Below are 27,458 nucleotides of genomic sequence, written 5' to 3'. Positions count from 1 at the left end.
AGAAATTTAGAACAGTGTTGATATAATTCATAGTAACTAACAGTAGCTATAGAATGAATCTTCTATAATATATGCAATCTACATTGAAAAGTCCTATTTGATGATCTGTCATGCTTATAGATTAATCACAGAAGTACACACTGTGTCCCTTAAAGTAAAGGTAAGTTTGAAGATCATATGTAAGTTGAATTATAATTTTCTCACCACTTTTTGCAAGGGTTTCTGATTCAGCTACACCTCCCCTTACACCTTATGATTTTTGGTGCAACAGCAGCTTACCTTCCCTATTTAACTTCTTTGGGATTCCTTTACTAATACCTTTCAAGTGCCCATGTAAAGCATCATCATACTCACATTTATTGGTTTTCATACAGACTGATAATCTGTTTTCTGAGAAAATTGTTCACTGAAATGATCAATTATCATGAACTGAAAATAGAAATAGGGTATGTAGAGCTTGTTTTCAACATTTTGCCACATGTAAGGAATCTAATTATTTTTATGAAGTTCTTGTGTCTTTGTCTCTCTATTTAATACATGTTTCTGAAATTGTTTCCAGATGAAAAATCTAGCAGACAGCATGCCGTTTCCATTTGGTTGATTGCCTGCAATCCTGTACAAGTTACTAACCATGGACAGCTGACAAATCAAGACACCTGGCAATTTCCTGTAATTTTCTCATTAATGTTTTGTCTTTTATATAGTCATATACTGTTTATATATATTCTTAACTCTTTCCCCCCTGGATGCCTACTAGAGTAACCCTTGTTTCTGTTTTCTGAACTGAGCGGTTGCTGTCATATTTCAGACCTGCCTCCAGAACAAAATGACTGGGTGCACAAAAGTTAGTGAAAGTGATTTCTGCCTATACAGCTTACTAGGGCTACCCTTCGAAAAACCTGCTCTAGTGCTCATCAAACCACGTCTTTAATGACACATTCTGAGGTGTCAAAACTCATCATAAAGGGCACAGGGGAGGTCGTCAAATGTCATGTTCATGGGAGAAAGAGTTAAAGGTTACATTTTCTCTGTAATGAAACAGCTACACTTTAATGGAAACACTTATGCTCTTGTTTGTTTGAATGAATTCAGCACACTCACCCCCCCACCTCCATCATATCTATGAATAAGTCTATCGATTGGTCAACAGTCACTTGAAAATCCCAGCTTTTTTGATTTGGTTGGAGAACATTTTCACGTCCGCTTTCTTCTGCTCTTTTGTGATGTAGCTGCAGCTGAGTTTTTCAAAACCATGAAGAAAGAATTGGCCTCAAGCTGCTTCACTGAGTTGATGTGACATTGTTGCAAGCTGGTAAATAAATAATCCTGGACAATATTAAGTTGAATTTTCACAGTGGAATCATGCAGGGGCATTTGATCGTAATATTAACAAAAAGGAATAAAACTTACCAAATACTTGATTTTTTTTTTTTTGTTATACTGTGTATCATCAGATTTTTTTAAATACATTACATATGCATGTCCAAAACTCCTAACAGACCTGACAGACTTTTCTTGAAAGAAATCCTCCCTTACATATAAATTCTTTCATTGACATGAACCATTTAAGCAAGCCATGTGTAATAAGCTTTTTCAGCCAGTGTGGAAAAACAAGTAATATTGTTAATCAAGCATGGAAGTGAGCAAATGAAACATGTGAACCTCTCTTACCTCCCAGGGTGGCTGAGATGAGAATGTGAGTTCCATATTTCTTAATGATAGTGTCAATGAACTGCTGAGTAGTGGGCCTGCGTCCCAGCAGGCGTACACTGCGCTGGAACTCAGGCATGAGTGGCACAGGGTTCCGAATAAGATCCCTCCTTTCAATTGCAGTGTTCCTCACCTTCCAACGTGCAAATTCCCTGCAAAACAACGGAAAAAAATGCAGCTACATTACTTATAGAAACTCTATCTGAAAAGCTAGTGCACACTGGGGTCTTTCATGTGAATACAACTGTATGAGACAATAAAACATTAAAAAAAATGTAAAAAACAGAGGCCAGTAATGAAGATGCACCGTATTCTCTTGTGTTTATTCAGTCTGACACATCCATGCATAATCACTGTTGCTTAGTTTGTAATCTGACCAGCTTCCTGCGATGTTCCTCTGTAATGCAGTATGTTTTCCTGAAAACTGCTCAAGGTCATTTCCTCTTCATCATGCTCAGACTTAATTCTCAAGAAAGAAAATATAAAAATACACAGTGCACTATCAAAAAAAGCAACACTGACTTAACTACAACTCATTCTGCCCTTGATGTTTTTGTGTTTTTGCAGTGTAAAAAGATCATGGAGAATAAGTGTGAATGTTTATGAAGCTTGTTTCTGTATCCATCGAGACCCACATCAAGAAAAGATTTCACCGAAAACATTACAAATATCTCTATTCAAGAATTCCTGGTGTATTTTTAACTGTAATTGATTTTTTATTGCTATTTTAATCAGAAACTGCCATTATCATCTTCCATTCTTTCTGTAAATACAAAATCATTTCATCCTTTTATTGCATACATTTCTTTTATGTGAATGTGTATCTAGAGGTTTATTTAGAATTTAGGAAAAACACTTTTTTGATTACTGCAGTGTGTTCTAATCGTCAAATGCTGCAAATTTCCATATGGCTTTGACAGATTACATCATTACATAGTTATGACCTTATTTTCTGTTCAGTGCATCTCTGAGAAACAGCAACTCTGCCGCCGATTTTGTTTGTCATATACTTCATCTTAGATTATTTAAAAACCACGTGATAATTTGGTCTGACATCCAGCTTCTCCCTCTCTGGTGGAAAATGTACTTCTAATGAGGCCACGTTTGGTCCCAGTGTCTCCACCTGTTCCTAAACCCATGAGGATTTCCAGCTTTCTCACTGCTTCTTGGAGAGCAAGTCCCTGCAGGGAAAACTAATGTCACCTCATTTGGTCATTACCAAATTTCATGAGATCCTAATGACTAAGCTTTTTAAAAAAAGAAAAACAAAAAAACTCTTGGGTCCAACATGTCTGTGAAGGTTCTCAGGCATCCAGGTCATCTTAGTCTAAGGACCTTGGAAAGAGATTTTACCTTAACTCCCAGACGCCTTAACGCCCACTCACATCCTGGACCATTTGACCTCTGGAAATCACATGATAGGGTGGGGCTAGGTTTTCACAGTGGGTTCACCTGAAGCCTTGGCTGATTGTGACCCACACCCGTTTTCACACCTTGGCTCGTGTGATTAGGTAGAGGATCAATAGGGGGTCCATGACCCCCTTGGGGACATTCCCATAGGACTTAAAAATCCGGGATTCTCCACCAATTGCTCTTAGAACTGAAGATGCTTCGCGGATGAGAGGTGAAATGTCTTCAAGAATATGGCAGGTGTGTGTAAAATAATGTCAAAATGTTGCCTTTGTTTTGTTTTGGTTTTTTTTAGATTGAATATGATACTATACAGCTTTGTTATCACATTTGAAAAATGCATTGTTGAATGTTCAGTTAAAAAGTAAGTGCTATGAATAAAAATTACACAAGAACGCTTTATAATAGCCTAATCACAAGCTTTCCTCCTGAATACGTGGGCCCACTCCAATTGATCGGTCACTTAGTTTGATTTTTCTGACATGTAGTCAGCAATGTGTCTGGCTTGATGGAAGCAATTTTTACTACTCTGTTCAGCACTTATTAGCATTTAAAGTTCAATTTCTTTTCTGCCAGTGGACTGTTATGTAATTCGTAATGTATCAGACATTTCACAGGTAATATCTCGACAGTGTCCTCACAAGGAACTTTTTTTTTTTTACATTTTGAACGCTTCAAACAAATTGAAAAGCATTGCTAACCATATATGTTTATGCATTGTCTTAAAGCCAGAAATTTAATAAATAGAGGTCTTTGCTGCTGATTTGCAGAAGTCTTTCTTATGAACTTTGCAATTCCTTTACGCAGCAAAGACACAAGTGCTCATCTGGCAGGACAGGACACACCACTCAAGCTAGTACATGCTGATTCAGCTTCCACTCTTGTTCCATGACTTAGCTCTTTAAGGGGTACACGTTGCTGTTGTACCTCAAATCTAGAGCAAACTTTTAAGCTGAAATAACTGCAAGATTTTATTTGTAGTTATGCAACTGTGGTACCAAATTTTATCTCTCTCTACTGCCTGCCAGGCTCGCTCACTGTGTCTGTTATTCGTTTCTTTCTCTCTGTCATAGATGTCAGTTGATTGTCACAGAATGTCTCTCATAGTTTGGTCACTATCCATTTTAATATAAAACTATATAAGGCAGCCATATGTGCTTCGGCCTTTCTGCCCCAGATAAGAAATGCCAGAAGATGGAACCTACAGCATGACATGATTCAGTGCTTTGTTTCACAGCTCCAAGACCGGGTTTAATGACCTATCAAAGAAAGTTAAGAGGAGATAAATGGTATCGTAGCTGCATGGAAGGAAGACAGGGATATATGTGATTATTGCTTTATGGTGTTTAAGTAACTCATTTGGGAGGTTGGGACATTATGTCTGGCTGTATGAAATACAGGATAAAAGATAAGGGATAATATGGACATCCACAAATAAATACTTAATCTATGTAATAACACTTAGATTGAATGAAACTATAAGTCCAATATTTTTGGTAAACATTTTCATCACACACAAAGAACAATTCTGAGAAGAGTTTACTTGATGATACACAAATATTTTTAACTACAGTTTTTGTAGTCAAACAGTCAACTCCCTATATATTTATATATATTGTCTGAGTAAAAAAAGCATACATTGAGGCAAGGAAAGGAAACCCAAAGGTTGCACAAGTAGCATTGATTTGTTTGGGTTTCTTGCCTGAAATATTGATATGACCAGTATGTTCTGTCTGTAATATAGTCTGTCCTTGCTAGAGCCAAGGTATAGAGATTGCACATAGACATGAAAACCATCATTTAGTGATCAACTGGATGGGAAATACAAAGTGCAACAGATTTACACAGAATTAGAGTAAAAATTTAACTGAATGAATGAATTAATGAATGAATACATTTCGTCCAGCAACAGTCATAATTTCTGTCAGTTCAATTATATCTGTTTGCTAAAGAAAATAAAGGAGATTAATTTCTCATGCGTTTGGTCTATGTTCAACCTGAAATATATTCACATAAACTAATAGTAAGATATTCAAACCAATCAAGCAACTGATTAAACTTTATAACTGATGGCTTTTTTCCCTGTAAAATTGGTGCTATTTCACTGCCATTTTTCTGAAAAGTTGACTTTTCTAGCTCTCGCCTACAGAGGCAAGTTAATCCAATCAAGGTGTTTAACTGGAACACAGTTGATTTTATTGTGAAACAGTAAAAGGAAAGTGTATTGTATTTTTATTTGTTAAAAAAACATTTAAATGTTCTATAATGTTTACAGAAATTTTTAAAAAAAAATGGTTTTGTCCATATGGAGAGAGAGATTGGTAAGAACAATGTTGCAGCTGCATTTCTGTGTCCTGTTTTTGCCCAACTTGCAGTTTCCAGGAGATATTTAAATATTGTTTAATTCATCAGGTGGTACATTTAACATTTGATCTTTGTGAATTCAATACAAAATGCCATGAATAAAGTCTCTACAAAATGGAATGACACCACAAAATTCAGCAAAACTATCCTATACATAGACAGCTGTTGGGAAATGTAGAAACAAATATAATTGGATCTAAAAGGGGAAGAAGAACTGATCCTTTTATTTGTCAGATGACTATCAGCTTTACCAATGAAATGCAGAAATATCAGGGGTTATTGCATACTTTGTAGCCTTGTGGGACTTGTGTTGTTTCATGAAGATGTGTCTTTAGTTTTTAGGGGGGTTTTTTTGGTTTTTTTTATATATATATGTTTGTTTGTTATTGTTCCTTTATCAGCCTGTGTTGTTGTTTTAGAAAAAAAGAGGTCAGGTCGCTACCATAACTCACGACCAAAATTAACAAAAATTAATTTTGCAAGACCTATTTTTGCTTCAACCTGGTGCTTCAAGATAATAAAGCTGGCTAAATTGTTACAAATCAAATCAATGCCTGTTGGGCTTCACAACAACGCTTTTATATGCAAGATTTATTTGCAGTGCTTACTGTAATTGTTAACATAGTATTAACCTCTTAAGCCCCAACGCCCCCTGATACGGGGGCAAAAGGCAGGAGATCAGGTAGGCTTGGGGCTTAAGAGGTTAATATGTTTTGAATGACTCAATAAGTGGTATGACTATTATGATGCACCCTGAAAACATAGTGGTGGAAAGTGAGAATATGGCATGTCATAACAAGTTCCAGGCAGCATGTCGTCTGCTTCAATTAGAGTTGGGGGCTGTATTGACATCCACTGAATATTCCCTAAAGCTCTCGCAGGGGCAGGAAAAGACCATCATACAGTGTGTCACCACAGGCACTTAGCTGATTTTGATGCTGTAGCCCAGATTAAAAAACCTTGAGAGAGCATGACAGACATTGAAAGTAGAAGTGTGGAAGCAAAGAATAAAGAGAGACACATCTTTGTTGAAAATATCTAACTAATTGAGTGGGAAACTGGCAAGGCCCATACACAAAATGTTCTTTGGTGCCTCATAAATGACATGGAAAAAACACAACAAAAAGTAGGACTGTCAGTGAAACACAGAGCTTGTCATGCCGAGCTTCCTCTTTCCCTTTGCCCTCCTCTAATACTATAGATCAAAGCCTTTACAGTCAAATGCATTCATCTATATTTACATCTTGACCTATGTCAGTGTGAGGTATAAATCACATTTACATCTGTTCTGCTATCTAAAACAAAGTCTGTGTCATTTTATCTTCAATTAAAGCAAACAATACTGACTGATCATGAAACAACAAAAAATCCGGCACCAACTGTAAAAGTGTTATCAACAACTTTATTTGGAATAGATATGATGCTGTCAGAAAGGGTAGCACTATGGCCCTCAACAAACATGATTTAAACTGCAACAATAAAAAGAGGCCAGAATATTATTTTTGACTGGCTACAGATGTTTAACAGTTACAGCCGAGAGTAGTGTGGTGTTTAAAAGAACCCTGCCCACGTAGACATGTAAAGCCTATTATATTCAGACTAATGTCACCAATTAAAATAAAATATAAATAATTCATAGGCAGCTGTGGCTGTTTACGTTGCTGGGTATGTCAAATGGTTGCAATGCCCCCAATTTCTGGACCCTACAGTTAGATAAATATGTATTCTGTTTAACCCTTTCAATTTGAACCAGATCAAAACAATGAGAACAATGAAAAAATGAAGATGATCGCTAATGCAAGTAGGCAATAACAGGGCAAAATCTTGGAAGTCTGTTTGGAAACTGCTCCTCTGTGTTTCAGAAAGTGACTGGGTTTGTTGTTTGATGGAAAAAGTTGTTTGTGGCACCATATGGATTATTTTATGTATTCCACTAATGAGGAATTCCAGACGTTAGCATCCGCCACCATTACATTAGGCTACTTTATAAAATACAGGTTTTTTTAATGCAAGAGAAACATGCCACAGCTTTTGTTTTGTGTTTATAGATGTCTTTTGCATTATGATAAACAAGGATTTTTAGGCAGATTTGCCACAATTGTGATGTTTTATGGGTTGATCTCATCAGTCTTCGTGATTGGGAGAATGCAGGCCTACAACAACACAAATACAAACACTATTGTTTAGAGATTTATGTTGCAACAAAAATGGATGGATATTGCTGAAGAAAACTGCCAAAAACCAGTTTCACTCTGTTGTGGTCCTACTCAGAATAGAGTGAGAACACCATTTGCACACAAAAGCTCTGTAATCCTTTATTTTGCTGCTCCTTCATACAGTTTCTTTAATGATAATCGCTAAATAATATTCTAGCAATTGCTTCAACTTTTTGTTAAAAACTAGTGAAGCCTATTTTGTTTATCTGTGTCCACTGAAGTTTGTTTTCTTGAACTTGCACTGTGGTGTTTTTTCATCATCTAAGAAGAACATATCCTAGGATTGGAAGTCTGCTCTACTGTTTTATCCAACTCAGTTTCATGTTCACATGTGCAACCATGGTCCATAATTACCACTTAATGCAAATCACCTGGCAATTGTATGGCATCTGACATGTCTGTAGTCATCTCTGTCTAGCTGTGGTACTAAGAGTACATTTACATACGGATTGCTGCGCTGACTAAACTGGCAGATTGTCAGGTTCCTCATGTTATCGTGACCGTTGGTTCACTTTCACAAACACCAACTGGCAGTCTACTGTTTGCAGAACATCAACTAATATTTTCTGTCTTTCATGTTTCTCAAAGTGATTTTCAATTACTCCCCCCAAGAGTGTTTAGAGTTTTTTTGACAATTTTAGGCACAGTGTTGGTTTAGTTGCTGCCTGTCGTGAGCAGCGTTTGAGCTCTTTTAGTGGACTAAATGCATCAGATGTTTTGGGAGAGAAGTGTCGAGAACGTAACTGCAGGTCTTTTGGAAGTCGTCTTTGTCTACAAGCACTTTCCCACTCTTTTCTCCTCTCCTTTTCAACAGTGAAGCCGTTAAGCCTAATATCACTTTTATTTTTAACTTTCAACCAGAAATTACGACCAAACAAGAGACAGCGTGGCTGTTTATTTGTTTTTTGTTTTTCTTTTCTTTTTGATACTTTGTGTTCTCTGGGCTGTAAGAAATAAAAGCTTTATAACATTAGCAACCAGTTTAATAAGGACATTTTTAGCACATTAAGTCACACCTGTTAGTACCAGATCAGAAAATTGTAATTAAATTAGTGTTTATGATGTTAAAAAACTACAGTTTTACAGTAAAGTATATTTAACAGCACTGTTAATGTGTTTGGTTGTGTTTGATGTATATTGTTGCTTGAAATATGAGGTAACCTTTTTTTTTAACTTAAAAATGTGTTAACAGATTTTACTTTATTGCATTTGTTAGATACTTACAGCCACTGAACTAAGGCTTTATTTCAAACCTTGTAAAAGACAGAAAAAATGAAATTGAATTGAATCTCAAAGTACAGGTTTGGGAATACCTCGAATGTCTTTCATCAGTACGTTCAGAAGAATACATTGCTGTGATAATCCCTCAAATATGACACAGATGAGAGAGCAAGGAGAATCAGTGTCCTGTACATCCATACAGCATTTACAGTTGTGAAGCTTATAATGGTGATTTTTCAGCAGAGTATTTCAGAGAGGTGATGATTCAACCCTGTTGTAATTTCTGTAGCTGCTTTTTGAGGTTATTGTACTGAATTACATCATAAATTAGCAGTAGCTCTATTTGTAGTAAGTCTTTCTATCAAAGACATGTGTCATTTAGTACACATCTATTTTGTTTTAAAAATGTAATATTTAGAGTGCTTTGATGCTGCAATTAAACAGCAATAATCACTGCATGAAAGATACTTCAATCTGAATCTGTCTCCTGATATTTTTAAAGGGTACAATGTAGATGACAGATTTCAGCATTTGTTTGAATAATGAGACATTTGAAATCATCTTTACTAATTATTCAAATATGCTCAATAATAGACCAAATATTCTGTTGAGTTCCGAATATTTAGAAATCAGTCAAACATGTCTACAAAAAAACTCCTTATTTTACAAAAATATTCTAAATGTTGTTAAATTACACTCAGCAGCCACTTTATAGGTACACTTTGCTAATACCAGGTTGGATCTCCTCTTGGCTCCAGATATGCCTAAATTTGTGGTATACAGTGAACAAAGTGCTGGAAAGCATCACGCAGCTGCTGCAGATTCATAATGCAAATCTCCTATTGCACCACAACACAAATATGCTCAATTAGATTGAGTTTTTGTGATTACAGAGGCCATTTGAATACTGTTAATTCACTGTCATGTTCCAGAAACCAGGTAGAGATTATTTGAGCTTTGTAGTATGCTGTGTTCACCCCACGAAAGCAACCATAAGGAGATGGTTATGCTGTGGTCGTAAAAGGATGGCCATGGTCAACAACAATACTATGGTGTTTAAACAATGCTTAGTATTAAAGAGCACAAAATGGAGAGGAAAATATCACGAGCACCATATACCACCACCAGCATCCTGAATTATTGTGACGAGATAGGATCAATTGATGGGGTCCATTTTTTCATGTTGACCCTGCCATCTAAATGTTGCAGCACAAATCAAGACACATCAGACCAGGCAAAAGATTTGCAACCTTCCATTGTCTAATTTTGATAAGTACGAATGAATCGTAGCCTCATTTTCATGTTCCTAAGAAGACAGGAGTGATGCGCAGTGTGGCTGTAGCTCATTTGCTTCCAGGTTTGATTTGTTGTGTATTCAGAGATGCTCTTCTGCATACCCTGGATGTAACAAATAGTTATTTGAATTACTTTTGCCTTCCTATCAGCTAGAAGCAATCTACTCATTCTACATTTACTTATAGCATCAACAGAAATTACTGCCCAGAGAACTGCAGCTCACTGGGTATTTTCTCTTTTTCTGACCATTGTAGATTTGTTTGTGTGAGAAAATCCTATCAGATGAGTATTTTTTCAGCAGGGCATATCAACCATGTCTACATGTCTAAATGGTTATTGGCTAATTAGATACTTGCATTGAACAAGTATACCTAGCAAAGTGGCTGGTGACAGCATATATACAGATTTACATGATTTTGTAAATCCTTTTGCTCCTTTGCCTCTGCTGTAATATCTACTGAAAGCCTCCACAGACAGCAATTTCCTCCTCTCACATTTATTCTGGACTTGTTTCTAGTTTCTCACATCACCTTTAACACGCTGCTTTGTTTCATATCTGGTGAGTCAGTTGCTTTGCTATTGTTATCTATAGCCTTGTGATACATGCTGGAATGGTTACCAAAAAAAAGAAATTCAAATGTGTTTGCACGATGAATAATTGTCATCCAGTGTTCAGATGCGAACATGAAAGTAATGCAATAGGCACTGGAAAAGGTCACTGATGTCAGAAGTTACTGATGAGTGCAACGATCAGCAGAATCAGCAGACATCAGAAAAATCTTATTTTAACACGTAACTGAAGAGTGCTTTCTCCCTTTAAGAATTCACTTGTTTTCTTTGTACCTGTCGCACACAACATGAACGAGGTGTGTGATTTTGGGGCTGCTGATGCAGTTTTGTACAAGTTCTTGCTCCTTCTGATGTGAGAAGGAACAGACTGTTTTCAAGCTTTGATAAAGGGTGAACCTTTCAATTTCAGCCGTTTGTTCCACTACTTTGTTTGTCAGGGATGACTTCATATTTGCAGTTGAAAATGATACGTTATTTTGAATTACCTACTTAGGTCTAATTCACTGCTATAAAAACAAATCACTCCAAGGGGTAACAGTCCATTTCTAACAGCCAATCAAAGCAAAGGTATTAACTGCTGTCTATCAAATCACTGACCTTAAAGTCTAACTTGAGTCGAGCCCATGAGTTATATCAAGATACTTTTGCATGTTAAAAAGAGATGCTTCCTGAGGATTGGAAGGCATGCATACTTACTGTTTTACATGAGAATTTAACAACTACTTTTAAAAATACAGTGTTTATGCAAATGAGCTCCTGCTCTGATAATGAGCTATCAAAACAACCATTAAATGAAAAACAGAACACCAACAGAAATAGCAGTGATCTGTGCTCCCAGTAAAAGGAGGCCCTGACATAGGCGGGTCATTTTGAATTTTGTATAATTAAGAGTGATGAGACAGAGGTGAGAAATCTTATCAGGTCTTGCAATGTATTTACCTGTTTAGTCTACACTTACTCTGAACAGAAAGGAAACCCCATATGATTGATGTAGCTTTTTTTTTTTTTTTTTTAAATGATGGGGTTTTAGTAGTATGAGCCAAATGACTGAGAGTGGAATAATGCTTATTAAAATTAATGAGTAAATTGTCCTACACACTGGGACTTTGTTTTATAGCATTCTACTCTGTTTTTTTTACGCCCATTAAACATTCCTGAGACATTGTTGATTGAATCTTTGCCACACTGTCTTTACAGAGCCATGCTCAGCTGAGTGATAGTGGTGCACCATGAGGGCTCAACAGAAAATGCTGGCAAAGTGCTAGGACGGGGGGAGACTTTGATCCAATAATGGAAATTCCCCCATGAATGACTTTGTGAAGCGATTCTGTCTTCCCACACAGTATTGACTTATTCTCTTTTATTCTGTACGTGGTGTTCTCACACAGTAACAGTGCTGCATGATCACATCCACTCAGATATGATATCTTTTCAGTGATATAGGATAAATGTTATTACATCTAGACCAATATGTGGCCCAGCAGGCTTTATGAATGTCCATATTTCAGAGACTGTCTTCTTTGAAGAACACTTGTCGAAGCTATGAACAAGAGGCTTTCATGAGTTACAGCTTGCGGCTTATTTAATTCGTCTAGTTCATGTGATTAACCAGTGATCCACACTTTAGAGTTGATATTGTTGGAGTTTGACCTCTAAAAAGTTGGACACCAGGGTTGTTATCACCCAAAGCTGTCTGTGTCCCTTTCTCTGTTATGAATTTGCTAAGAGGCTAACTCCATTAAGCTAGCCTCTTTACTGTACTTCACTAAATCTTTGTGCTTACAACGCTCTCATTGGCCACTTGTGCCAGCAGTCCCAGGGTCAGACCTACATGAACTGCCGAACAGATCGGCCATAAAGTATAACACTGTTACCATTCTGAACCTATGTTTTTAAATTGTGGGATAACTAATGGACAAGCAAAATCATGTCTTAACAGTTTAATGTTCTGACAGATGAGGTGCCTAATAGGTTTTATCTATATGATCCAGCTAAACTAGGGTGCAAAATACACTAATCATCAGCAGTGCATTAACTCAGATTTCCATGTTTCCGCTCCCTGATGGGCAATGATGCCAAAGTATTATGTAGCATTTTGACAGAATATACGGGAAAAAGGAGGCAGAGGAAGGGGTAGGGAGATATTACCGATAATAAAGAGGCAAAGCTTGGCAATAAATCAAATAGACAGAGATACAATTGAAGTCCTGCATGAATTTCAACCACTGAGAATTATTCAGAATAGACAAAATCTTAATCCTATGCTCCAGTGCACAGTGAAGGACTATGCAGAGCTGTTTGCTTGTTCTTGATTTATTTATTTACTCTTCAGTACAGGCATAGGCTGGATTTTTCCCTTCTTTTTTTAATAGAGTAAATAGTGTGGGGAAATTGGAGGAGTTATACAGAAATAGTGGTATACCATCAGAGAGTTCATATAAAAAACCCAAGAGACTTTTCCTTGCAGATAGATTTAGATACAATTAGGTGTTAAAAGTGAACCAATTAAAATTAACTGTCAGTCTTCTACCTTCTCTTAGGATAGTTACAATGCCTGATAATCCAAGTTTACTTATGTAATATTCTATGAATGTATATGCCCTCTCACTGGCTGTGATGTACTGTAGTACAGCTCTAAAATATTATTGCTGTATTGTAATTATGGTTTTGAATACAAAAAGTATTATTATTTTTAAAAGTATTAAAGTAGTTGTAATTTGTTGCTATCCTAACTGAATAACAGTAATTTTGTTTTAGGCCAAAAAGCCACAGTAGTATATGCATACAGCTAGGTCCACATATTATTTTAGATTCTTTAGACACCCTAGTTACAGTTAGGAGTAGTACAGCAGACTCTCAGCATTAATTTGAATATTGCATTAATTATAGGGGAATTAAAGTCCTTTTTTTATGCACAGTCCCTTATTTCCAATTCAAATACAATTGGAAAAAATTAACATAAGAGTAAATACAGTTCTCAGTTTTTTAATACTTTGTCAAGCATCCTTTGCAGGTAAAACCTGCCTGAACTCTAGAACCAGTGGAGATACCCACAATGCTTTTGCTGTCAGCTTTCAGGTTTTTCTGTAGTTTTCAGTCCTGTAAGTCAAATGCATGTTGATTGCATGCTCAGTCGTGTTAAATTAAATACTTCAAGTACTTAACTCCTGTGGAATAGCCCACTTAGTGACCTTCCAAAGTTTTGAATTGCTTTTGAAGAACGCTTTGGCTCATTTCCCTCCTATGCTATGAGTCGATGTCCAGTCAGCTTACTGCATTCGGTCCATAATTATTGTACTGCAGGTTGAATATGTTTTGGTAAAATAAAACCAAAAATTCTCAGTCTCCAAAAGAGGAATGCTTCGAGATGCAACATCATGCGTATTCCTGTAGAAGTCATCTGTGTGAAATGTTTGTATTTGACTGGTAATGATGACAGTGAGATGAAAAAGTACATAATCAGTTGTGAAGGAAAATTATATCAGCTGTGATGTGCAAGAGCAACACCCAGCAACTGAAATGCAGTATTAGATTTTTTTATTTCTTCAGGTAGATTTTGCTCGAGCTAACATAATTCAGTTTCACTGTTATTTTTTTCTTTTTTCTAAAGCAAAATCAGCAGTAACCTGCACAGAAAAGTCAGAGAAAGGGAGGATAATGAAATACATGTGTTTTTCTCAATCATTCTTACATGATTGTGTGAATGATTTTTCATCCATTCTTTCCAGTGAATGTGCGGCTGTTGGAATAAAGCCTCTCAGAAAATCATTTGACTGGGTCATGATTTTATTCACTTCGGCGTCTGCAGAATAATGGGCTGACCCTAGAAAGAAATCTCAATAGTTTGGGTCAAAGTAAGGGGAAAATAAAAACTATAAATTGAATTAACTTGTGACCACAATAACAGTTAATGCAATGAAGTCTGCTCAGTGGCAGCATAGTGAGAATGTATACAAAAGTTATTTTTAGTTGTTTTTTCATAGAAATAAGTTTCGAAGCTATGAAATCATACTCTTTATTTACTGAAAGACAAAAATAAATAAATAAAAGCTTTCGAGGGCTATGCCATGATACCTAAATTCCATCTCCATATTCACATGTAAGCTTCTCTGTTAATAACTATTAATTAGAGCATATCAGCAAATGGAACATGATTGTCTAAATGGAATATGATTGCTGGTATAATAGCTTTGTTAGTACACTTTGTAATTGTGATGAGGCAATGAAATGAAAATTGATCTAATCAAAAACAATCTCTTAATTCGCTTTAATCTCAAGAATTTGATGGGACATTGTGCCAGAAGCAAATGCATGGGTGAGTGACATGAGCATGTGTTTGAATCTAATTAACTGTGTAATGTGAGAAGTACTGCTGATGAACTAGTCTCAATGTGTGGGCAGGGAAGAAATAGAAATTATTACTAGCTCATGCAGCATACAACTGGATGAGAGAGAGCGCTTGCACAGAAATGAAAGCCATATAGAATCTCTAAATATCTTCACAGTCTTATAAACACATTTTCTAGATTGCTATCCTTTGTTTGCGTATGTATCCACCTGACATATAAAGTCCCTTTGTATGCAGATAATAAAACACTTCATCATCTGCTCTATCCTGTAAACAGTGACAAACAATGCTCCCCCACTCTACACGTAATGAAAACCTTCAAAGGTCAAAACATTCATGCAGTAAAAAGAATCAGCTGGTATTGTTAGATGCCGCTTACTGTATCATATCCATTTACTGCTGAACTCAGCTGACCCCATATTAACTGTCAGTCACAGCTCAAATTAAAAAATAAAAGCATTATGTTGATGGTTTTTGTGGACTGCATTTGTTAAGAGTGTAATGGATAAAATTACTAAGCTAATTCATATCTGTAATCCCAATGATCTTTTTACCTGCTGGAAAAAAAATATTGCAATTTACCTTCCTTATTCCATCGAAATTGCCGTGTGAATGAAGAATTTGAGACCAATTTGAATACGGTTTAGATTTTGTCTTGCAGTGATATAAATAAGTGATAAACTGTCACCTTTATGAGAACTGCAAATAAAACTGTGACGAATTTTGAGGTAAATAAGATGTTTCAGGATATTTTTTTAGTACTTTGGCCACTATTACGGCTCTAAAAAATAAAATAACTTTGAATTAAAGATCTCATTTAAGAAAGATAGCAGATGTTTATTCTGGAGAACTTTCATGGCAAGTAGGTCCTGAAAATACAATGAAATTAAATAAATATGAATGCATCTCTTCAATCTTTACTGAATGCATACAGAAGGCCCTGGGTGGAATTATGTGTCATGTTTTGCACTGCTGAGATTCAAAGAGCTTCTCAAGAAAAGACATCAATTTTAATAAAGAGTAAAGATGCAGATCTATGTGCTGTTTTGCCAGTTTCCTTTTCCATGTTCAGAAATAAACTGCAAAGCATTTAATATCACGTAGGTTGACAAACAACATTCTGTGACCAAGGGGGGAAACAGATAAACAAAATAGATCACAGGTTTTATAGCGACATAACAACATGCAGGAATTAAACCTTCTGTGTCATCTCTGTGTCCTTTTTTAGACACTTGACCTCCAGTTAAAAGTACTTTTCTCCTGCGCTTTGAAATCATACTTCAGCTAGATATCATGTCACAAGCATGCGCTTGTCAGTAGTCTTTAATATCATTGCTGCTTCACTGCTTCAAGTCTGAAAATGAGAAACATGTCATTACTTGTTAAACCCACTTATCAGGCCTTTGCTATGTGAGCCCCAAGAGATGAAAACAACCTTCCAGAGGTTGTCAGGTTAGCTAACTCGGTGTCCTCCTTCTAAAACTTCCCTTACACACACATTTTAGTAAAAGAACTATTCTTTAAAGCAGATTGGCTTTGGTTTTATATTTGTGAAGAATATGTACAACAACATGCTTTCCCTGTGCACAGATGCTTCAGCACCCCAATAAATGCATGAAATTAACTGATTTCCCTTAGGTCAGCTTAATCTTTAGACTCTCTAACGGCAAACAGCGTGTACGGTTTTATCTACAAATGACAGAGAAAATCTGAAGGTATTTATGTTTTCTACTGATTATAAAAAATAGGCTGAATATTACAACATTAGGAGCATTTTAATATAAGAAATAATATAAAGACTAAGTACTGACAATATCTAAACAGACAGTTTCATTTCCCAGCAGTATATCCAGTCTTTGAATGATCATGAATCTAATTTGCAAAACGGCTACTTTAAAAATAAATCGAGTACATGCGTCCACTGGTGGTGTATCCCCTGGATCGCAATGCAAACTGACACAATATTGCAGTAGGTAGCAAATAAAAGCCCACTTGAAAATAATTTTAGACATGTAACACACAGTATAAGAAAAACCTGTGATGCTACATTTCTAAGACAGCCCAGATAACAAGCCCAACAGATTCAGTGTTTTGCTGCAAGTGAACTGACTCAGATGTTCTGCAGGAGGCTGAGAATAAACCCTTTTTTGTGTTTGTGTAGGTCACAAAAAAAAACCCAGGAAAAAAAACACCAAAGCCGTGTGCTGACTGCAGGACAGAGGGGTAGCAGAGGAAAGACACCTCTGATGAGGTGTTTTAGAGAGGCGATGCTGTGCACTGGAACATATTGAAGTTGTGTATTTCAGATATTCAGACTTTATCGTACAGTATTTATCTCTTGTTTGTTAAGTGAGTCATTTTGCCTGCGATTATTGTTGATTAGAACTATTATTTGCAAGATAAATGGCAAATAATCTTGAATTCATTCTAGCTTTTGAAAAATGCAAAGATACAATGACGATGCCAAAATATTATTTAACTGAGTCAAATTTCGGTTCACTCAATAGAAACAAACTACTGTAAGAATAAACTACTGTCTCTGTAGACAAATGTTTTCTGTTAGTTTGCTTGATTAGAGCTTTAGAGCTTTTCTCTGTATGTTGAAGGCTCTTTGTAGACTTTATATTTGACTAACATTTCTATCTTAGCTTGATTGTGCTATCCATGTTTGCTCTGCTAAATATATGGAATTGGATTTTAAATTCTTAAAACATGAATGAAATGTTTCAAAATGCAGTTGGTGAATACTTTAAGTTCATGAAGTTTATGAATCTTACAGTCAGCAATAGTTGGCCATGTGCTTTAAAATGAAATCCACTCCCCAGAGTTTGTGTCCTGGAACTTGTATTAACCAAAGTGAACAGCTTTCTTTGGTTGAGCATCTAGTGTGACTAGGCAGTGTGGATCACTATATCAGAAAAATAGTCATTCGATGCATGGTTGCGCTGTTATCTCGTCTTCAGTGCTTGTTGCTGCTTGTTGATGTTATATTGCCAGTCTCAAGGGAGAGGGGCACAGGCGTCCCACACAGTGAATTAGTCAGTACTTAACCCTGACAGTTTCTTCTAGCCTCCTGTTTCTCCTCTAATTACCATCCCTTCCTTGCCAGTAATTAAGTCATCCCACAGCGGGGGCTTTTTACCACTAGGTTGGAGAAGGAAAGTGGCATAAAGTCCCTCCCCAGATCAGCTCCTGTTGATTTTCCCAAACCTATATAAAGCTGAAAAATGCAGATCAACACCCAGTTTCTGCAGTACTCCAGTGATTGTAATTGCAATAGCCCCAAGATGACTTTGTGTTGTGTGTGTATGTGTGTGTTTGTGTCTTCCAAGTGTGTATAAAAGAAACAGATTAGAGTAGAGGGAATAAAGACAGATTAAAGTTAAACTGATATTTTCTGTGCCCCACAGTAAACAACGCTTCCAGTGTGTCTGTCACGTAAAAGTTTTTCAAAAGAAGTTTTAAAAAGAAAATAATTGCTCATTCGATGCACAACAGTGATAATGGCAACTCGAGAGATTTTAGCAGTGCTGGATTTTCAGCTTGCCTGATTGGCTGAGACGAGTGCTCGAAATCCAAGTGCTGGAAGTCGTTACTGCTTCAGTCAGCAAATGGGAATTCGTGTATGCTGCCAAAGCACAAGAAGGCAGCCAAAATCCTTTTGGTGACAACATGTTTGTGAGTCATCTAATTTGCTCAATCACTAAAGCATCACTAGGACATGTGAAATATTTATATATACATTACAGCATTTATCTATGATTTTTTTTTTTACGTAGGCAGCCAACTGTGGAGAGCTGTCAGAAAGTGAGAGATGACTTGCAAGTGGAATCCATGGCTGGACTTGGGGACATTGCAATTACATGGTCAGCATCTTAAACCTTGAGGCCACCTGGATGCACTTTTACTGTGTTCTGCTCAATGACAAAACAATAGAACAGGTGACATATGGCTTCAGACTGTACACAATAATACTGCAAAGGTGCAATATAGTGCTCTTCAATTGTTGATTAACAGAAAAAAATAGCACTAAGCTCTCTTTTTGCTTCATATTGCAGGTGGCATTGTTATTTATCTTATTATGTTTTCTCATTACATTCATTCTGTCTGCGCACACAGTCTGTCATTATTAGACGGTCTCTGTCACTTTCTCACAGCTAAAAAAAAATAAATGAGTAGCAGTTACATGAAAAACATGTACGTGTATTGGTAGAGAAGTGCATGGATGAATAGAGATAGCCGAAACACTACGCAATTTTCTCCTGGTGCACAGAATCTGTGTCTAAGTGAATGTAAGTGAAAAAAATTTTGACAGATGAAAAACCCATCATTTTCTAAGTAGAACCATGATTAGATGCAGAGAATGTGTTAATAATGCAGGCTTTGGTTGTTGTTGGGTTTTTTTGTTTTTGTTTTTTTGAGTGATGCACTTTGCTTCATGGTATTTGTGAGTCATCTGAACCACTCCAGTGCGTCTGTGTTCATCCTCACCTTGACTATGACCTCACTGCCAGTTTACCTGTCTGCTCCCCTCTTCCTTGTTTTGATACTGAACTCAGCGGATCCCCTTCAGTGTCTCTAACACTTATATACATTTTCTTTATCACACACTTTTAGCACCTTCCTGTCTCCCTGCCTAATGGCAATCCAGACCCCTCAATGTCTCTGTCCTCTTTCTTCAGTCTGTTTCATCCTTCCTGACTTCCCGTCTGCCTCCCTCCATCACTTCCTTTGGCTACAGCATGCTGAATTAAACATTTCTGCAGCCTCTCTCAGCAAATCTGCCGACTACATCAAATCCTCCTTTGCTCACTCTATCCAATTACAGATGGCTCATCCAAACTAATTCGAAACCTGAGTCGGACAAATGTTACACCTTTATATCTTTTTAAAAAACAAATGAGGTACATATCAGCACATTTAAATATTCACTCTTGATGTATGAGTTAAGTTTTTCTTTTAAAATGTACAGATGTTAAGATATTGCAATTGAAAAAAAAACGTAGGGGTGGGAGTGTGGTCCGAGATTCAGAGCTTTCTGTTTGATGAACTGTTTAATTTTAGAAACGGAGGAAAATGAGTTTGCACATGCAAATTAGAATAGCAGATTATTCATTTTAGTGCTGATCAAGTGGTCGTCTAAGAACTGATTACATTTAGGAATAATTAACACCATGAAGGAAATTTCCTTTGAGAAGTATTCCTGGTAAATTTAATTAAATAAAAGCCTATCGTGGTTGTAAACCCTACATCAAACTAGCCAAACTGGGGAACATAAACTTGAAAAAAAGAAGAAAAAAGCCAAACAAAAACAAGCTATGATGGTGATCATGGTTCAGTGCAAATTCATTTTAGTTATGTTTGGTATGGTGAAATACATGATATTTAATGATAACACAGTTGAGCTCCAAGCTATTCATATCATTAAATGTGTATCCTTCTGTTATTAGCTAGGATTAGTAAACCATTAGTGACCTGACATTAGACCTCATATAATTCAATAACTTTTTTTTTCACTCAGCACTCAGCTCTCTGAGATTCCTCAAACTATTTATCTGCTTTTGTAGAAAGAGTTTCATACAGTATGATGGACAAATGCTTTAGTGGGAAATTTTGTCATATTTCTGTACGACCTTGTAGTCAAAGTGTTGTTGCAGACTCACTGTGGAGATGTGTGTTTGTCTAATTGCCACAGTAACATGAGAGTGCTGCAGCTGCGTAACAAAAAGAAAGCATGGAAAATAACAATGCCATTTGGAGTGCACAGCACGTAATATTGTCTCGGAACAGTCAAAATATGTGTAATGAGTGGCCAAAAGGGAAATGAGACTCAGTGAGGAAATCACACATGTAGCTATGACACTTTGGCGCAAGTAGTTCTCCAAACCAAATTTCCAACTTGGAAAGCATGAGGATCTCTGGGAAATTATTGCCATTGAGCTCCTGCTGCCACAGGTAAGGAAAAGAGAAGAATTGCTACGTCTACCAGATGCTGATGGTTTGTCCAGATGTCCAGATTTACAAGCAGCTTTTACTGCTGGATTATCTTAACAGTCAAGAATCTCATGAATTGAGGAACAAAGGAAAAACACCTGCAATAAGAGGCAAATACTTTCACATGTTTTCACATGAACTGAAGCACACACTTTGGACAATGTCAAAAGAATCAGGTCAGGACACTGTTTGAAGTTGCCCTTTTCACATGTAGCTCACAACAGGAGATAATGTGCTTCAGAGGCATTCTCACTACTGGTTTAGGTGCCCACCAACAAGCTGTAAATTCTTTAGACACGGACTCAATAGGGTATTGCACAGACTTTGTAGGCAGCTGAAAGCAAGTTTGATTAAGATTCAATCTGACTGAGCAGGACATTTCTTAAATAGAGCTTTGACCGATGATGATGAGACAGATGTAGGGCTGGAAGGGGCGAAAGTACAGTGAAAGTGGGTTTTATAGTGTTTTTTCAAAAGGTTTTACTAAGTCAGTATAGAGACAGAGTACAACAGAGGAGTGCAACAAAGAAAATCTAAATTTCCTTTGTGAAATAAGTTATAATACTTGTGTTCAACATTTTTGAATCAAAGTCCAAAAATTGAACTTCCTTTGTTATGAGATTTTAATTTAATTTAGCATAATATTTTTCGCAGGTCATTGCAGGATTTTGATCGGATGCTTGGATACATTTTGAGGGTTGCTGAGCTCTGACTTAGTGACAAGAGAAGCTCTATCAGACCTCTCTATTCATCCTTTTCAGAGTACAATCTATGAGAGCCATGCATTTTAATAAATATTTTTTTATTCTAAATAACAACCCTCATCCTGCTTCTTTGATTACAGTGCAATGCTGATTTGAGGCCTTTAAAATGCATTAATGGCTACCAGATTTGCATTTATATTGGATTTTTTTTCCCAAACACACAAGAACCTGAGATTGAGCTCTGCGAACAAAGACCAGACAGAGAACACGCATCATCTGAAACACATTCGACCCTATAATAGAGTACAAGCAGGAGCACCAGCGATGCTAGTGTGAGCAAAACAGGCCATCGAATTTCACCACCAACACCTTATTCAGCTGAGCTCTGATATAAAAAACTGTTTGCAGCCAGCAGTTAAAGTGGCTTTTTTGACCAAAATACAATAAAGGAAATATATATGACAAAGAGTAAGATTCTGTTTAAAGACTCCAATCACCAGAGAGAGAGTGGCGACAATTACTTATACAAAGAACACTCCAATAATTTCTTTAAGACACATAAGTCTAGAGGGAGCGGATAATTGGTGCCTTCCGGTGTGTGTGTCTCTCCCCTTGAAGCGGCAATGACCTTTTCAGAGCACTAGACGCAGGGCTGGAACCTTCTAATTCCGTGTTTATCCTTCAAATTAGGCACACTGCCCATGTTATTAAAGATGGGGGAGATTTGTTTGTTGCTGATCAGGTTGGCATTGTCCACACCGCGTGCCTCCGGGGTAATCTCTCTTGATAAGTGAACCCGAAAGGAATGGATGCTTTGTCTCTCTGCAAATCTGATTCAACCACTTTCCACCACTAAATTGTTGAGGCAGAGAAAGTCCCTGGGGAAATTTACAAAGCGATTCAGTCCTCATTGGTTGTTAGAGCAGAGCACGCCTGGGCAATCATGTGCCAAGCAGGACCAAGGCTATGTATGATTTCATTCCAAACAAACACTACACCAGTCGATGTCACTCCACCTTCCTGGTTGAAGATGTGCTAATCACTGAAATTATCTGAAGGTCGAGGTTGAAATGATTAAAAGCCCTTGACCTTTGGCGACAATTTCATGCATTCCCCTTAAATACTATGGGTTTTTTTTGCAAAATGTATACCCTGTGCCTAGAAGTCTTTCTCATTTTTGTACACTAATAGACAGCACAAGATCATTTAAATGTCAGACGGAAATAAAAAGGATCTATCAAAGTTTGAATTGTTTACAGAGGCCTCGTATAGGTATGGCTAGTTGATTGTTTTAATGAGAAACACATAATTTTTTCATACTTTAGGTTTAATTGACTTGTCATGATGAAGGGGATATCTAGAACTCATGGCTGAATTTGATGCCACTAATGGTTTGTTAAGTGTGAAAAACAACAGGAACCACCTGGGCCCACCAATAGTCCCAGAAGCACCTGACATACATACACACACTCTGTTTTAATAAATCACTGCAGCATCACAGACAGGACTCGACGGCTGTACAGTGTCTGCGGAAAGCAGCTTCTGAAGTTTTGCCTCTGAGATTCATGTCTCTGTGCAACATCCTGCTCTGTCAAGTTACACATTATGCAAATGTATTGTTTACTGTTCATGTGACAATATCAAGGAGTGAAAGTCAGTGGGGACCAAGGGCTGTGGCAAGTTACCAAGTGAGACGAAGGAAAGCGAGACAAGTAAGTCTGTGAAAGAACTGCCAAAGAATGAGGCAAATGATTCTCTTACTCTGTTTGCAATCTTTCTATAATTCCGACTTAGCAGACTGTAGGGGGATGATAGGAAATCAAAGCACATCATTCTGAGAAAGATAGATTTAAGCCATCCAATTTTTGTACTTTTGCTTCTTCATGTGAGCACTGAGGAGGCTGGTGATGCAAAGCGACAGAATGTATGTTGCATGTTATGGATTATGTTGCAACTAATGAATGTCAAACTCTATGATTTGGGCATAAATAAGTAAGTGGTGCAAAATTAATATTTAATTGAACTGAACTGATTTGAACTGGGCTGAATCAAAGTGAACTGCAGTGCAACGAGTTTAATTTAATCGAGTGAATAATACATTTTTGTGGGCCTAATTGCTCAGTCAAACTAGAATAAAAATAGGATATTAACATTCGTGAGAGTCTGAAAAATTAGTGGTTGTTTACAGAATTGCTGGAACTGCTGAGGTCCTGGGACAGATTGGCAACTAGTCCACGCTGTACCCTCGCCATGAGGTTAAGTGTGCAAGACCCTTAATTTCTGGGTGATTGCTTTTGATCGCAAGGTGATTGCCCAAGTCACCTTTGTCAGAGGCATCTTGTCTCCAAACGGCTGCGGTCTAACTCAGGGTAAATGCAGCAAATAATGACCATCTAATTTATAAACACAGACAGATCTATCAGACAATCAATGAGTCCAGCTCGTCTGTGACATAAGTCTTTACAATAGGGGACTCGACTAACCTGGCTGCCAACTAGTTGTATACTGGTTATATTCCTATTTAAAGCAAGCTTGCCAAGCACCTATGTCCTTTTGCAGTTAAATATTTTTTGCAGTTAAACAAGAAGTTGAAGAAATTGAGCTGGTATTTCTCTAATTATGAATAAGATTTGACTAAATATAATGGGGAAAATGATTCATTATTCTCCTACTGAATTTGTTTGTTTGCCCACTTACAAAGACATGAACAGTCTCCAATTTTTATGGCAGTTTCACTTTACTAGTGAGAGGCAAAATATCAACCCCATATCCAGAAAAAGCACATTACATAAAAATTATAAATTGATTTGCACGTTATTTAGTGAAATAAGTATTTGGTCTTTAAGCAAAACATAGCTTAGTACTTTTTGGAGAAACCCTTGTTGGCAAGCAAAGCAGTAAGCCATTTCTTATAGTTTGTCACCAGGTTTGCACATATCTCAGGAGGGATGTTGGCCAATTCCTCTTTTTGATACTCTCAAAACTCTCCCTTTAGCTTTTTGGCTGCCCCTTGTCAACTTCAAGCTTTCACACCCTCCTTTTGTGTTCTGGCTGAGAGAAATAGGTTTGTCATCCAGGATTTTATGGTAGATGGCCCCATCCATTGGCCTCTCAATGCAATAAAGTTGTCCTATACCCTTAGAAGAAAAACAGCAGGATGAAGGATAGCATTCTTTGGGTCAAATTAAGCATGTCTCTTCCTCCCAACATGGCGGTTCAAGTTGAAGCAAAACAGCTCAGTTTTGGTTTCATCTGACTGCACCATTTTATCCCAGCCCTTTTCTGAATCATTTAGATGTTCACTGGCAAGCATAAGACAGGCCTGTACATGTGCCTTCTTGAGCAGAGGGACCTTGTGGACTTTGCAAGATTTCAACTAATTATGGTGTTATGTGTTATGTAGTTCTGGGATAATCCAACACCTTTCTCACATTCTCATGATCATCCTCACCCCACGAAGCAAGATCTTGAATGGAGCTCCAAAATAAAGGTGACTGACGGTCATTTTATTTCTAATTCTCAACAAGCTTTTTGCTGTCTTTGAGCGCATTACAGCCATGTGCATCCTTTGACTGCTCTTTGGTCTTTCCCATGGTGGTGGAGAGGTTGTAATGTAAGAAAGTGAATCTGTTGACAGGTTTTCTTTTATGGACATAATGAGTTATGAATCAAGATGATGAGTATCTGTATTTGACTGATTTTTTGTGATCTGTGTATCACACGGGCACACAGCCAATCCGTTGGAGCCAGAAATCTGTCTGGTTTGAAGGGGATCAAATACTTACTTCACTCAATGACATGCCAATCTATTCATAATGTCTATGGAGAATTCTGTCTGGGTCTTTGGTTGATGTTCTGTCTGTCTCTATTGAAATGAAAGTACAACAAAAAATAGAAACTGTTCATTTTTTTTAAAAGAGCATGCTTACAAATTTATCAGGGGATTAAATAATTACACCCCCCCCCAATCATTGAGGGTTTTTATTTTACCAGTTTTATAAATTATTTAGATTATCATAAAGTTAAAAATTTGTATTTCAATTTACTAATAAAAATGGCTCGCAACATCACGCAATAATTTCACTATTGCAGAAGAACAGTATGGAAAACCTAAAAGATTATTTTTGTGAAACGGGTGGTATTAGTTACATTAAAATAAAAAAAGTGCTCACTGCGAAACAGACTGAACCAGCCATTGCCTACATTTAAAAAATAATCACAGAGTAACTGTAAAAGTACAGCAGTCAAAGTTTATCACACTATTCGAATCTGCCTCTACTTTACCTGACCTGCATCTCTGCCATCCACTGTCCACACTGCTCAATCCACAACCCTCCTCAGCCAGGCTCATCAGGCTGAAACCCATCCGATTCGGCTGCTCTGCTCTGGATTTCACTCTTTATTTCCTCGGATTAGTACTCCACACTCTGGACTCTCTGCTCAGTTCAGCTACAGTTCCCCTGCTGCTCTGAACAGCCGGTAACTTGCCCGGTTCTCCATGTGTACCGTCACGCACTCCCCCACTCTGACCCGGCTCAACATCCCATCGGTGACCTGTTTTGCCCTGCAGTAATTATTCTTCTTTTCTCTAGATATACACTTCACACAGTCTTGTAAGTGTAAGAGTAAGCATTATATGTTGCTAAGCAGTCTGGCTTAGCAACCACAATTGCTGTTTTAAATTAATTTCTGTGGGGTCAAAATAACGTCCTTGAAGGTTCTAGGTATATGTGGCTGCATTTTTTCTTTTTATCCCACAGACCCAAAAAATTGACTTAATGATAAATAAACTAATTTTAGGAAGAGTTGTGCAGTATGTTGATGGATTAATTTTAAAATACCAATTCCAACCCAGCTGGTATTCCTATATATGTAGATGACAACAAATTTACAATTTCTAATGATTTATCACAATTAATCACCATGTGATTCAATTCAATTCAACAGTAACCTCATGACCCTTTATTTCTTAACGCAAAGACCTAATTATATTATAGAAAAAAACCCAACATTCAGATGACCCCCTGTCAGCAAAAACTTGGTGATGATGGGAAGGAAAAACTCCCTTTTAACAGGAAGAAGCTTCTGCTAGGATCTTGCTCAGGGACGGCCAATCAGATACTGCATTTGGTTTGCGGTGAAAGGAGGATGACAGGACAAACAGACTGGATGTAAATGCCAAGTTTTGCCTATGTTATTGTAGGGTCTTTGCTTTACAATATAAAGCCCCTTGAGACAACTGTTGCTGTGATTCAGTGGTATGTAAATAAAATTAAAATAAATGACATTGAAAATTAAAATAAAAATTCACCAGAAACTGATAGCTGACTGACTCCATTATCTTGCCTTTTTGGGTGTCTTAGCACTAAAGTCATTTTAAAGATGGCAATTGACTGTGAGTCGCACATGTATTCAATACCTCTGTTCGTGCCACAGTCTCCACTGTTTATCCCAGTTTAACTAAAGCACAAAATATACTAATCACCTTAATATAGTTTGTGTAGGGTAAGCATACAAAATGGGATCTGATTATGCAAATTTATTATCTTCTTCTATATATGTGATATTGACAAAATGATATTATAAACTCCTTTAAATGATTATTCTGCCTTAAGAAATTAAACA

At 37.0% G+C, this 27,458-nt stretch overlaps 1 protein-coding gene across 1 annotated transcript in view; it reads right to left on the bottom strand.

The window, feature by feature from the left end:
* Positions 1-27,458, bottom strand: part of brinp1 (bone morphogenetic protein/retinoic acid inducible neural-specific 1) — a 106,260-nt gene that overhangs the window by 50,637 nt on the left and 28,165 nt on the right. The window contains exon 3 of the mRNA XM_063478440.1: positions 1,672-1,862. Within this exon, the coding sequence (XP_063334510.1) occupies positions 1,672-1,862 (191 nt within the window). The remainder of the gene's footprint in view (positions 1-1,671; positions 1,863-27,458) is intronic.

This window comes from Pelmatolapia mariae, linkage group LG7, assembly GCF_036321145.2.
Source record: "Pelmatolapia mariae isolate MD_Pm_ZW linkage group LG7, Pm_UMD_F_2, whole genome shotgun sequence".
NCBI classification, from domain to species: domain Eukaryota; kingdom Metazoa; phylum Chordata; class Actinopteri; order Cichliformes; family Cichlidae; genus Pelmatolapia; species Pelmatolapia mariae.
The sequence above is the reverse complement of the archived record's forward strand: the minus strand, read 5'-3'. Positions and strand labels throughout refer to the sequence as shown.